Genomic DNA, 15,090 nt, shown 5'->3' on the forward strand with positions numbered 1-15,090 from the left:
ATATTAATTGCTAGGAGGGACCAGTGTTTGTGTCTTGATCCTGTATCATGGTCAAACAAAGGATGTTACAAGCCAGGTGTATATATAGCTTGATTATTTCAGAAGAGCTGTAACTTCAGTGTTGTACAAAAACTGAAAACAATGAGTTTAAATGAAAACTGGGTCATATTTTGAGTGTTTGACAGCCAAAAAGTCATGGTTCATGAATGAGTCAGCAGAGCCCAGTCTGAGTTCAGTCTTGAAATGACTGTTAGAATTAGAATATAAAATAGATGGGAAAAACTGCAAGTGAAGTGTAAGAAATCATTATTTCCAAGGGATGAGAGGGCTTAACAATGGTGTTGGACCCCTGGAAAGAATGGAAGTGATACTGTTAATGTTGTCTTTTTCTGAAAGGTTGTGCACAGATATACTTACTTGAGGGCAGTCACAATGATATGCTGTCCAGTCTCGTGACTAAGCCAGATTTAAATACCATCTGCCATAGATGAACATACTTAGTTAAGTCTGCTGTGCAAATTATCACAGTCTTAAGTCTCACACTAAATCCAAAGAAAGTCAAGAGGATCTCGAGCTCATGCCTTTTTTTTCTTTTTTTCTTTTGTTTCCTTTTTTTTTTTGCTGTTTTTTGTGTTTGTAAAACTGGAAATATTTAGGAACCTTCCATAAATAGGAAAATGGTTTGTATTTGAACAATGATCTGTTTAACTGTTGATTAGCATAACATCAGTCACAGCCAAATGGTGGAAAAGCTGGTTATGCATTAAAGGACAGAAATATGCTACAAATGTCAGACTAGTAGTGTCAAGTTCTTCCTCTTTTTTTTTGAGATGGTAGATACAGTTAAGTGGAATATTGCATTTTCTTCCCCAAAGCACTGAAAATAAGATTACATTACTTTAATATCTCTTGTAAATAGAGAGAATCCTAGAAGATAGAGAGCTCCCAGAAGAGTGCAGGGCTATCTAGAGCCCCAGCTACTGGAAGGGTTAATGTATTGGGTCCAGAATAGTCAGGAGCCACACTTTGGCTCTTCCATACTAGTCCCCCAGTCTACTGTTTGTGCAGTGTCTGGGTATTTAACAGTCCTGCAATCAGGGTAGTTGAGTTCAGGATACTCAGGAGGTACACCTCTTGCTTACTTTACTTTCCACATCTTCTCTTACCCTGTATTTTGTATGCATTCCTCCTCAATAGATGAAATTATGTGACTGTCTTGATACTATACTGCATGTGACTGATAAAGTGGTGGCTGTGTTCAAGGTTTAAAGTAGGGTTGGAAGACTGAAGGGTTTCCAAATCACTAGTGAATGGGAATCATCAGCAAACTGATGCTTTCAAGGAGTTTTATGGCAGTATGTACTATTCACCATTATTGTTAATGAATAAAGATGCAAATGTAACATTACAGAAAATACTGCTGTCATAATAATTGGTAACTGTCAGTGTAGAGTGATCACATTAACTTACTTGACTTACTTAGGCAGCTCTGTCCATTCAGATGTGAATTAACACAGCCAAAACCAAGCAGTAAAACTTAAGAAAAAGATCAAGGAACTGTCATGTTAGTCACTGTAGGTGAGTATCTGAAGATGCAGTATTACAAAATAATGGAGCTAATCTAGCTACAAGCTGTTGCCAAAACCAGCAGTCTGACTTTTTCCTGTGTGCTCCCACTGCTTCCTTGTGCAGCACTGGTTGACTCGTGGAGAGCTGGTTCAGGAAGCCAAAGTGACAGAAAAATAATCACTCTTTTGAAGGATTGATTGGCTGAACTGAACAACTGTGAGGTGAGAGGGGAAAGAGGAAGGGGAATAATAGAGGGAAGTGAACTGCCTTTGTTGATCCAGGCTGCAGTTAGATTGACTTGGCTTATTGTAAAATAGTCCCTTGGGGCTGGCTTATGGGTGAAAAGCGAAAACCACCCTTATTTCTGAGAAGCAGCAGGGTTTTTCATTATAGAGTACTGATTACAGAGAGATCAAGACTTTCTGATAACCCGCTTTTTAAAAGTTAGAAAATGAAAAGAACAATCTGGAAAGGCGAGATGACTGGAGCAAATGCTGTCTAGTGAAGGGCAAGCATTCTCTTTGTTTACTGTAAGCAGAAAAAGACTAGGAGGTTCTGGTACAGTTTAGATACTGATTTAGGGAAAAGTGAGTGCTAGGAAGATTGCTTAGTAAGGAAATACAAAGGAACAAGTAGTGGCAGGAAGCTAAGCAACAAATTCAAATGATAAATCACTTTTTGTCACTGACAGTTTTATTCTAATGGCTTAATTATCATTGGAAAAGATGATTTTTTTTTTTTCCACTTTTACTGCATCCGGATCAACATTGCCTGTCATATGAAAGCTGCAAATTAGCCAGATGAACAATATTTCAGTCAAAACCAGGTTGTGAGGTTAAATGCAGACATCACTGCAGGAAGTATAACAGCCTGTGCTGTCCAAGTTAAAATTAAATGATGTAAGAGTCACTCCAGAATTTACATTTTGGGACCCAAGGTGTAAAACAACTATGCAGTTTGTTCTACTGCTGTATGTCCCATTTTTCCTTTCTTTTTTTTCCAGAACAAAATTTTTATTCTTAATTTTTATTTTATTCCTAATTTCTGCATCAGGCCCACAATTAGAGATATGGACAGAAAGCCTCTGGAGTTTTTGGGGTCTGCTCTTAGGTATGTTTTGGCTGCATCTTGTCACATTCTCTCAGTGACAGTAATGTTAGGGCATCTGTGCTTGTAAAGTTGAAATTTATTTTGAACACAGTTGACTTCAAGGCAGAGTTGGACACGGGGTTGGAACTGGATGATCTTAAAGTCTTTTCCAGCTCTAACCATTCTATAATTCTATATTCAAGAATCATAATCCTTTTGAGGGGGAAGGAGGAGTAAAGGTGTATCGTGCAGCAGTAACAATGGCATGCACAAAACTTTTTTAAGAATATCTTATTCTTTACAGGACAATCTGATTCTTCACATTAGGTACAGGGGTTATAAGTCACTTGTCTTCTGATGAATTGTACTTTTAAATCATCATTAGTCTGAGATTTCAGTATCTTTAAAAATGAACTTTTCCTAAAAGTAGTTTTAAAAATGGCCTTTTAAATGGAGCAGCAGTAAGTCCAGTATCTTTCTGGTGGATTTGCCTTATGTGCAAGCAGGAGTTGATTTTTTTTTTTTTGGTGACATTTCATGGTTTCTATTAGTCCTGCCAAAACAAAAGAGCTACAAGAAGGCGAATTGATATGTTTGTCTTTTTTAATATACATTTTTAAGGGGTTTGAGGGTAATTTCTGTTTTGAAGATTTAAAATGAAGTAATGATGTGCTAAAGAGCTGTGCTATTTGTGGAATTTAGATATGTGTACTGTATTGGAAGGGAGGATATTTTCATGGAGGAAGTGAAGGAGGAAGAACTAAACCAGGGCTCTACAGTTTCAGTTTTTTGGTATTGCAATAAGGATTGACAGGAAGACATGCTTTAACTCTTAACCCATTGCAATTCCCTGTCAATTCTGTTAAAGCAGTCAAAAGTACTTTCCAGGTGTCAGTGTCTTTATTAGTGACTTCTAATGTTTAATATGGTTAAAAATTAAGTAAAGGTGGAACCAGAAATGGAGGTTTGGATAGAAGATACCTGTTTTAAGAAATGGGTAGGACTTGGTGCTACTCTAGTACATGCAAGGTTTTTTCCATTAGTCATCATTTGCTATAATATATTAGTAGTTACTAAAAAATACTTAAATGCGGTTATTTTCAGCCCCAAAACTGATGTTCATTGTAAGATACTCTCTTCTTTACAATGTTTTTAGTTATGCCGTCTTCCATAGCATTTCTATCTAAAAGGAAATCTTCCTTCTAAATAGTCGCAGTACTGGAAAAGCTGCCTCTAAACATTAAAAGAGCATGTAAACAGAAATGTTAAATCTCAGAATTTATATGTTTAGGCAAGGTCTAGAAGTAGTGGTTTAGGACAAGATTATTTTAATATGAATGTTAATTTCAACCAGTTTAATGTATTGGGTTGGATTTTTTTGTTCTTTTATTAAATTTCTTAGTTCTTTGATGAAGACATAGGAAAAGCTTTTCTCAGGGAACAGAAAAGTAATAGTAAACCATTTGGTGACGAATGTGACTTCAGTGTTGCTTGCTCAGAAAGAAACAAAGTGTGTAGCGTCATGGGAAAGAAAATTATTAACATATACTAAGCTCGGTGGCTTCTTAGGTATTTCTAATAATAAAATCATGTTAGCCTATCACTCTGTCTCTCCTGCAGTTTCTACTGAGGCAGTATATTTCACAGAGTAAACTTATATAGATATACTGGGCATTATCCTCAGACTTCTGCATCTGGCCTCAGATTCTTGCAGTTTACTCATAATTGCAGTAGCTTCTGTGTGTATTAGTGAAGAGCATTTGGTATGAAATATTAATTGTAACTCTGGCAAGATTTTTTCATTGCCTAAATACACTTCAGAGTGTTATCCCAAAAATTAAATGCTTCTGAATGTCTTTCTGTTTTAGTGGCTCGTGTATCAATGGCAGGTGGATGGCCCACTAGTTTTACTTTAGCTGGTAGACCAAACCTTAGGTATCAAATGGCAGCAGACCTCAAAATCATTATCTTTGCTTGAAAATACTCTTAGCATGGTTATGCACTGTACTTTGTGGGGTTTGAAGTGTAGTGCAAGAAAAACTTGGTTAGAGAGAAATAGTTTAGATTCTGTCTGAAAAATTCTAGTTGTCAAGCTATGGCCAGTATTTGGGTGGCTCATTGCTCTTGGAAATAGTAGTCTACAGAGTTTTTGGTATGCTGAAAATGAATATTGTGATATCCCAGCAGTCTGCTACAGAACTTGGGTCAAAATTGTTGTGGAGTACATGAGTCTTTCAGAAGGAAAAGGTTACCAAGATCTCTGCAAATTTTATTGAATTGTATGAGAGAAGGAAAGGCAAACACAGGGATTCTTTTAAACTGTTCTCTAACAAAGGGTATCCTGAATGAATCTAATTTGATTATGACTAATGGGAGTTTTACATTTTGAATGTTTGGATGAGTATATAAATAGATCTGATTTATTCCATAGACTGAATCTTGTGTTCTACAGTACTGCATATGATTGAGGTACAGGTAAATGTTAACTAACGTATTTTTTTTCCCCTCCAGATTCCTCCTAATAAGATAGATTATGAATATAGTGAACTGATTTTATATCAAAATCAAGTGATGAGAGAGGCAGATCTATTTCAAGAGTCTTTAGAACATATAGAGACATATGAAAAGCAAATATGTGATAAATTAATTGTAGAAGAAATCAAAGGTAAGTCATTCTTCCTCCCTCAGCTAATTTTGCTCTAAATGTTTCAGCTGACTTTCAGATATGATAAAGCAGTATGAGGGGAAAAAAACATGTTAAATCTTTAATTTCAATGTTACTGTAGGGAAACTGGTATCTACAGTTTTGTGCTCTAGTAATTTGCCCTGTTGAAGTGGATAGTGTATGCAAGTAATTTAGCTTGAGTTGACACAGGAACATAGGAAATTTCAGTTACTATTATATTGGTACATACTAGAGTAGCTCTCTATAAATCAGAGCTATTTATAACCCAGTTATAATATCAAAGAATATTATTTGTAGTACAAGCACTGGTTTATTTTTTTTAACTGACTGAAATATCATTCTTGTTTCCTTAAGCTTTCTAATACACTTACTTGTATTGCCTTACTTAAGAGAATACTGAAGTTGACTTTGATAAAAATAAACCAGAGTCGTTTTGTGAATTTGAAGTACTGAGTTGTGAATGTGCTCAATTATATAGTGTAATAGCACATATTCTTCAGCTGCTTCCTGCACAGTTGTGGTGGGTTGACCCTGGCCAACAGGTAAGCTCCACACAGCTGTTCACTCACTTCTCACAGCCTCCCTTGTCATGAGAAGAGAGAGAATAGGAGCAAAGCAAGAAAACCTGTGTCTTGAGATAAAGATAGCTTAAGTGAAAGAAAGAGGAAGGGGAAGAAAAATCCCCAAACAGATGCCAAGGTGATGCAAGGGCAATGACTTGCCATATTCTGCAAGCAGGCTGATGCTCAGCCAGTCTTCTAGCAATGGCCACCTGCCCAAACACTCCTCCTTCCTCCGTGTTTATTACTAAGCATGATGCTACATAGGATGAAATACCTCTTTAGCTAGTTTTGGTCAACTGTCCAGCTTGTGTGGGTTCACAGCTTATTATCCACCTCAGCCTGCTTGGGTGGCAGAGTGGAGTTAAAAAGGAAAAGCTTTGATGCTCTACAAGTACTGCTCAGCAGTAGCAAAATCATTGGTGTTTTATAAATGCTTAGTCACAGATCCCAAAACACAGCACTGTATAAGCTGCAGTGAAGAAAATTAATTCCATGCAAGACATACCTGGTAGAACAATTTACTTAGTGGCAAACCAGTGTGACTTAACTGATTAAAAACTGGTTAGTAGATGTGAAAAATGTAAGTGTAGTTAAGTAAACAGCTTGGTAAGAAGCAACATAGTCATGTGTTGGAGTCTTGAAGGAAGAATTCTTTGTTTCATTGATAATCCAAATAACTATTTTGAGTACTCAGATACAGATATTCAAATAATCTGTTTTTGCAGGTGCTAAATGCTCCAAACTGTGTTGTGTATATGTGTGGTAGCTTTAAGTAGCACTTGTAATCCGTAGTAAATGCCCTTGGGAAAATAAAGATCACTTTTTTGAGTATCTTACATATGACTAAGCCCCAAAATTTTTGTAAACTTTGCTCACAGTATATCAATGCTTTCTCATATAACTCAGTTCTTTACTGTGTTGTTTTTAGGAGAGATGTTACTGAAGTTGGGAAGGCTGAAAGAAGCTGGTGAAGTATATAAAGAGTTAATTGAGCGCAATGCAGAAAACTGGTATTATTATGAAGGCTTGGAAAAGGCCCTACAACCTAGTAAGTTAAGATACACAGATACATGGAAGATACGTATGATACAGGATATATTTAAAAAACTCTTTTTTTTGTTACTGTTTTAGATTTGAAAGCTTTGTTTGGCAGAAGAATATGTACTTTCTAATCTTGGGTATGATACAGTTGTGTTTTATCCATTTTAAAATGTTTACTGGGAAAACTTGTATACCTGAAAATGCCAACAGCAGGTCTTTCTCTTCTTGGAGCTAAAGGTGGTGTTTGCTAATACGCTTACACGAAAAACATTTCCTTGCCATGCATGAATTCAGAGACCAAATTGGAATTCATTCCTGACTACTGGCTGATAGTCAGACCACTATCATACACCACAATGTAAGGCTGTCATTCCGAAACTTGTTTAGGTGGTACCTCTTTCTACAGGCACATGGAGAAATAATCAAATACCTGTTTCAGATGGCCTTTTAAAGACAGGCCCTGCTCTTTGGAGGAGCAGGTGATAAATGTGGTATTTGTTATTCTAGTTCACTGCTGTTGTGTCTTTCAGGAAAACAGTTAATTGTTTGGGATGTGTTTTGTTTTTGTTTTTTTTTTTTTTTTTAATTGCAATATTGCAACAATTTATACTGTAGTAAGTGTTTGGCAATGGTAACTTTCCCAAGCGTTTACTGTTACACAGGAATGTTTTCCTTGTATTTCATTGTTCACTAATTAGTGGATGTTTTACTGGAGTTACTCTGATGACATCATAAATCATAAGCCCACACAGATATTATTGGTAGATATTATAGCTGCATTATATTTTTCAATCAGCTTTCTAGAAGGAACCTTTACAGTGGGTTTCATAAGGTCTGGGAATATGGCTTGTGATTGGGAAATTAAAATTACTTCAGTTGTTACTCTTATGCAAAGAGTAGTGTTGCCCTTCGAATTTTTTTCCTGCTGTATCTGTAGAGTTGCATGTAGTGGTTGTCTCCAGAAAATAAATTACCCAAGAGCTTAATTATTCTGTTTGATATAATATGTTCGTGAAATGTGTAGTTCTTAACAAAGAACCAATCCAGTAGTCTTATCTTGACATCTTAAAATCCTGTGTAGATTAATACTGTACTAATTTATAAAACTAATAATGCTACTTTATTTTTTAGGTGGTCTTAGGACTATTTCCTCCCCCATGGTAAGTTCTGGAGCTCCAACTTGTGACTTCAATTAGGGCTTTTATATGCTTTAGTTCCAATCCAAACATCATTTTAGTTTAACTTTTAGAACTTTACATCTCGTGGAGCCACTGGGTAGCATATTCCCCCCCCTTCCCCAGCATCTGAGCTCAGTGACAAGATAAATTGTTTTTCTTATGAAAGGAAAACAGATATATTAAATATATGTTGTGTCTAATCTTGATCTGTAAATTCACTTTTATTTAACTTGCTTGACGAATATAATAAGCAAAATTGATCTTAATTATGTGAAAACGGCATTTCAAAGCAACAGATTAGTTTTATTTAAGTTTTAACCACATTGGAGCTCCAAAGCATATTATGGGGGAAAGGGGAGGAGTGGGAAGAAAATCTTTAAGTAGCTTTATTGTTAAACATTAAGATACAAGGAGTACAGGTGCACAGTACTTACACTGGCAGTATTGTGCCCTGTTTTTGCTGCCACCAGAAGACCTGTAATAAAGGCACGCTTGTATAGCATGCTGTTTGTATGCCTGTGATTTAGAAATGCAGTATATTCTTCTGAATGCTTTAAGTATGTCTGAAATGGATGCATAGTGAAAAAACAGTTAATTGAAGCTATGAATGTCAAACTATGTGAATGAGTCTGGACAACATGTAACTGAAAGAAACCAAGCTCTAATACTGTATGTTTGAATTTGCGGAGTAATTGTACTGTTTGCAGTTTATCCTTACAGTGATTAATGCTGGTAATTGCGTATGGTACATAGAGTGTTTTCAGTACACACTTTTACACAGTAATGCTTGTGATTAACTGGAAAAAATAGCTTGAAATGTTTAAATTGTTCCAAATCCAAGTTGTGTAAGAAGTCTAGTTAAATTAATTCTCACAATTTAAAAACATTTAGAAGAACAGATTTTTCTCTTTCACTTATATCTATTATATTTACTGATAATAGGCACTTTAGAAGAGAGGCTTCAGATTTATGAAGAAGTTAGTAAAAGACATCCCAGAGCAGTTTCACCTAGAAGATTACCTTTAAACTTTGTTTCAGGTAATAAGTTGCGTATCTGTTCTGTATTAGCTTTTTTATTTGTTTTTTTTCCTTTAGTTTCCATCAGACTATTAAATGTACATTTAATACCTATTTGTATGTGTACACAAACCAGATGTATGCACTTCTCTTGGAGCAGACAATTATTTGTTGAATTTTAGGAGCCGAAAGAGTTCATGCACTTTAGCATGGGGATATGAACTATGTAATGTGTGTATTGATGAAACTACAGTACAGAATGGTATATAGATTGTAGGAGTTCTTCTGCATCATTTTTCTGCCTCATACAAGTTAGGAATTGTAAGTTAAAAAGTAAAGGGTATAGGTCACTTGAATTCCAGCTATAGGGGTGTGTGTATATAAACATATCCCTTTTATATCTTTAATATACATATATATATGTTAACTTAAATTCATAAACACTGAAACCAGGTGTAAATGGTGGATATAACAATTACAGTAGCATAGGACTGATGAATTTTCCTAACAGTTTTTGTACTCGATATGGTGTTTTCTGTACAGCAGGAAGTGTTTTTTTATGACTGAATATTTTGAGTGTGAACTTTGTAGAACCGTTAGAACTTAAATCTACAACAGAAACTTAATTTGTGCTGACAATTCAATAATAGGAACAAAAAAAATCCCAACCCAGGTCTGCAGTATTACATAGCACAAATTATATTTTAATTTCATAGCTAAGTTTTTCAATGACTCTGTGCTTTCAAAAGCTGTTTTGAAATACAGTGCACAAATATCCTCTGTTCTGGAGGGAATATGTATGTACTTCTTAAAGAGCAAAGTATGATCTTCTAAAATAGAAGGAAGGAGACTAAATGAAATAAATCCCATAAAATATACACCTGGTATTTAGCTGTTTAACAGCTGTAACTCCAGTAGAAAGCTTGTGGAAAGAAATATGAAGTACACAAGCTAGGTATCAAGTGTATCTCAATTTCACAATGTTAGTTTTTATTTAGCTCATTTACCGAGTGCCACATTTGTGTAGCATTTCACGGTACAACAATGTAGCTGTCCCCTTTTCTATTGTTGCTCACAAGTCCGAATGATTTTATGCAGTAAGAGCGTATGCACAATATAACTGCTTCATAAGAGATTTAGCTCTGAAGTTAACACTAGTGCACCTTAATCACATGTATTTGTTTCTTTGACTGAACAAGGGCAAATTTTAAGGCAGTTCATCTACATTTCAAAAGTTAAGTGACAAGAAAATGTTTTTCTTCTGTAATAAAATTATGGTTATACATTCTGCAGAACACTTCTGTTTATCATTAATAATAGTGTGTTTTGCTGTTGAATTAATTTCGCATTGTTTTGCACTGGGTTATCTTATTATATCTGACAGTATAGTTTCACACCTAATCCTCATTTAAATAGAAATGTTTGTTAATAAGGATTAGTTGTTCCCACTATAGCCATAGTCTAAATGAAAGCAAAATTCATTATTGGATCAGTTGAGAAAAATCTCTTTGTAGGCTTTCTGCAGTGCTTCACAACAAGTAAAAATTTTCCTAAATTAAAATTTGGTTCTGTTAATCTGTTAGGATTTATAAGTCGTGGATGTATAAAGCTGGTTTTGATCCCCTAGAAATTCATGAATTTAACAAATGATTTCTTGTGCATTGAAGTACAGCAGATAAGAATTTCTGTTAGCAAAACTTAATAGTGAGAATGTGAAGACGTAGAAACAAACTTTTTTTTGCAGAAATGTATTTGCACATGTCCAGAGGAAAGAATTTTTTTGTTAAAGGAAGTTGTTGTTCTAGTATGGCCAGTGACCAGTTGCTTGCACCCAGCAGAATGGTTGATTCAGAATTGACTTAAAATACTCTGAAGGGCTGTCCTTCCTAGACCTTACTATGCACTGCATTTTAATAACCTTGTGTTTCACACAGATCAGTTCCTTAATCCAGCTGGAAACCACCTTTGTGGAGAAAGGCTGTAAATTTTCAGACTAATTAAGAGGGGGGTTAGAATCTGTCCGTCCAGTTTCATATTTGCTTATGCTGCTCTGGATTCACTGTTCCTGCTGTGGTCAGATCTTTTCTGTACCTCAGACTAAATTTTGAGCTTGGCTTCATGTTAGAGGTGGGTGCCTAGCTGTGTATATCGCTGTGTTCTGCAGTTTTCAGGCTTTGTTTTAGACTGTTTTACTTTCCATAGATAAATATGTACTTAATGGAAACTTGAATCTTGCTTTTCTAGATTCTGAATTACAATTCTTCTATCAAAAATATTAATTAGAATAATTCAACAGAATAAATTACGAGATGGAATTTTTGTCATACAGTGGAGTTTCTTGTAGTGTCAGAAAACAACCTTTAATACACCTGTAATAAAGCATGTGTTTATGGTCCAGTTATGATCCCCATCCACAGGTAGTACGATTTCTATATATGGCAGTTTATTTTAGTACAGTGAGGCAAGTACCCAAGTTACTTCTATTAATCTCAGTAACTGTACTGGTAACAGTAAATGTCGGACAATTAAGAACTGGTGGAAGTACGTAAGAATGTTATATCCAGAGCCGTATCTTAATTTTCTGACATATATAAAATAACCTGTTAATAATTTGTAATATGTTCTTAATTAATTTTATTTCAATGGTTTTTGTGTGTATATTAGCCTTGTGAAATGTACTGTTATCTTGCTTAAAGACTTCTCGAAGTTTACAGCAGACTAGGTAGTGAAGTGTAGCAATTTCATCCCTATGCAAAGGAAACAAAACCAATTAAAGAAACCAAAACAACAATGACAAACACCCAACAAAACTGAAACAACTGAAACCAACCACTTATCATCATACGAATAAAAGCGTGAAAACCAACTGTTTTCCTGACCACATACCTTCTCTCTGAATTCCTGCTTTTTCTTTTTTTTTTTTTTCTTTTGGAAACGGCATTTTTCAGGTGGCATGTACTGAAAGTACTGTGATTCTTACTTGACAACATAATTAAATCAGATATTAAGATTTCTGCCATTATATTTTAATAAAGATGATTCTAATACAGTGCTTACCCTTCTGAAACCCAGTCTTCTATTCTGTTTCTGTTCAGAAACAACCATATAATCATTGGAAGTCATGTCCTACTGTTAAAAAATAGGACTAGAAGAGAGGTAGAGGGTTGATTTCATCCATCCTTCTTCCTCAAAGCAGGATAATTTATATCTGCATTATTCCTAACACACATTTGTCTAACTTAATCATAAACTCTTCCAATGATGGAGCTTTTACAAAATCTCCAAGGTAATCCATTCCAGTGCTTAGTTACCCTTACCGTTATAAGTTTCATGAATGTTTAAATAGCCCTTGCTACATCCTCTGTAGCCAGCACTTAATAATTTCTCTTTTTAATAGATCTTACAGGTTTGAGGACTGTTGCCATGTCTACATCAGCAGTCTCCTAAACACTAGCAACTTAAGCATTTTACTCTGATATTTTTCTTTATCCAGAGCATATTTGTATCTTATTCATAAATAACAGGAAAGATTAAAATTACTATCCAGAGTTGCACAGTAGTTAGTGCTTATATTTATATAACACTTGCAGTCACTGACATATAACCAAATACACTTTTGTTTCTAGGTGAAAAATTTAGAGAACTATTGGATAAGTTCCTGAGGGTTAACTTCAGTAAAGGCTGTCCACCCTTGTTTACCACTTTGAAATCTTTATATTACAATCCAGAAAAGGTAAAATTTAGTATTTATTTGGTTTTAATTAAGTCTTCTATATGGAATTTCTAATAGACTATCTATTTTTATGTAGATTTTCCTGTAACTTAACCAATAACTGTTGCTGAACATTTTTCTCCTTGATATGCTATTTTGTAATATGTGAATGAACACTTGGTGGTGCTTACTATATATGAAACATCACTTTTGAGACAGGTGATATCAAAATGCTTGAAGTTAGATTGGTGCAGAATGCACTCAAGTTCTTGAAAACACAGAGATAACCAGTAGGTTTATATTTGTGGACTTTGAGTGCAGGGGTGTCAGGATTCTTTCAACTTATGGTTTATGATGTCACCAGAAGTCATGATTTTAAAATACCACACAGATGGTTATTGTTCTGTGCATGTTTCTGAATTGCATGAATACACAAATAGATCAGTATTTACCATAAAGGTTTGTTTTCCATTTCAGTCTTTAGCTAAAACTTCAGTGTTTAATTTTTGCACTTCTAAACTCACAATTCTGGCAAAATTGTGTCACATTAGAACTATAGTTTCAAGTGTAGCTCTTCACTCCAAGCTTGTCAGTGAACTAAACCATGTTACTAAAACACATAAAAAATAAAGGCCAGTCTATTTAGGCATTGCTATCTTAGCTACAAGCAGGGTATTTTAATCCCTTCATAACTCAGTAAAATGCGGTTTCTGTAGCTGGTAAAACCATAAATACATGATGCAACTTTTCAACCATAAGTTTGTATTTCTTTATTGGGACTAAAAATATTCTTTTTCCTAAGAGTCTCTTTGCATGTTATCTTCACATGAAATTTTCAATACACTTCCATTTGGAGAATGTAATCTGTCCTGTGTCTCCATGGTTGACATAATTTTAGTAAATTCTGGTATTGTATACAATACAAGCTTTTCTACAGGGCCTGTTACTAATGTGTACTTTTTAATGTAAACCTTTGAAACTGGACTTAAACATTTAAAATGATGATACATTAGACAGAAGTACAGTCAGTGCTGTGAAAGGTTTACCTCTGCTATTTGAAGTATGAAAATCTGGAAGTTAAAAGATGCATATAAACTCATTTGGTGTGTGAAAAGATTTTTAGCACTTAATTGTTTCTGACATGATGGGTAAAAAAATGAGGACTACTGTACTTTAGGGCAGAATTATTCAGAAAGGTGCCTTACTGCTAGTTATCCTCATTGTGTTGAATCAGTACTGCTTAGAACTGCCAGCCTAATCCTTAAAAGTAATTAACCAAAGAGCCTCACAGTTTCCACATATGCTTGGATTTGTTTGCGCTGCTAACTTTTGCAACAGCGTTTTCTTCTCCTTTCTTGTCCTTCTCTTACCATATTCCTTCATATTTCACATGGTTGGGTTCTCATGGCACTATAGTGTAATGGAAGGATTTTTGAAACTAAGAGGAATTTTACTTTTGGTCCCCGACAGTTAATTTTAGAATTGCTAAAATTTAGGGATCATGACCATCATCCAGTAAGAAGATGGCTGATGTAGGTATCTTTAGTATCATGTTCTTGGCTCTTCTTTTTGGGGATAGGTGAATTATTTTTAGGCAGGTGTGTACTCACCTTTCAGAAACTTAGTTTGGTTGTTTGTTTCCCAGTTCTCTGGAATAAGTTTTCAACAATTAAGGAATGACATTAAGTTCCTGATTCAGGCACATGAATTTATGTCAGTGGACACAGAGAGCTGTTCAGGTTACCACCATATGTGGTTTCTTATATTGGATCGGCCGAACAGCTATCAAGGTTCCTTTTGATTGTGCTACATAGAATCATGGAGTAGTTTGGGTTGGAAGAGGCCTTCAAAGGTCACCTAGTTCAGTCCTCCTGCAATGAGCAGGGGCATCTTCAACTAGATCAGGTTGCCCAAAAGCACATCCAGCCTGGCCTTGAATGTCTCCAGGGATGGTGCATCCACCACCTCTCTGGACAATCTGTGCTAGTATTTTACCACCCTCGTTGTAAAGAACTTTCTCCTTGCATCCAGCCTGAATCTCCCCTCTTTTAGTTTAAAACAATTACCCCATATCCTGTTGCAGCAGGTCCTGCTGAGGAATCTCTCCATGTCTTTTTTTATGGGCCCATTTTAAGAACTGAAAGGCTTCCCCAGACTCTTAGATCATAGAGATCTATTTTGATTGTAGATGGAGCACAGGCATCTGTATTATGGTTATCTGAGCATAGATGTCTG

General features: G+C 35.3%; 1 protein-coding gene across 3 annotated transcripts in view; it reads left to right on the forward strand.

Annotated features, from left to right (window-relative positions):
* Positions 1-15,090, forward strand: part of NAA16 (N-alpha-acetyltransferase 16, NatA auxiliary subunit) — a 61,808-nt gene that overhangs the window by 20,453 nt on the left and 26,265 nt on the right. For all 3 annotated transcript variants that reach the window (XM_065678173.1, XM_065678174.1, XM_065678172.1), the window contains 4 exons: positions 5,170-5,323; positions 6,836-6,955; positions 9,069-9,164; positions 12,770-12,876. In XM_065678173.1, coding sequence (XP_065534245.1) covers positions 5,170-5,323; positions 6,836-6,955; positions 9,069-9,164; positions 12,770-12,876 — 477 coding nt within the window. The remainder of the gene's footprint in view (positions 1-5,169; positions 5,324-6,835; positions 6,956-9,068; positions 9,165-12,769; positions 12,877-15,090) is intronic.

The sequence above is a fragment of the Lathamus discolor genome, chromosome 4 (assembly GCF_037157495.1).
Source record: "Lathamus discolor isolate bLatDis1 chromosome 4, bLatDis1.hap1, whole genome shotgun sequence".
NCBI classification, from domain to species: domain Eukaryota; kingdom Metazoa; phylum Chordata; class Aves; order Psittaciformes; family Psittacidae; genus Lathamus; species Lathamus discolor.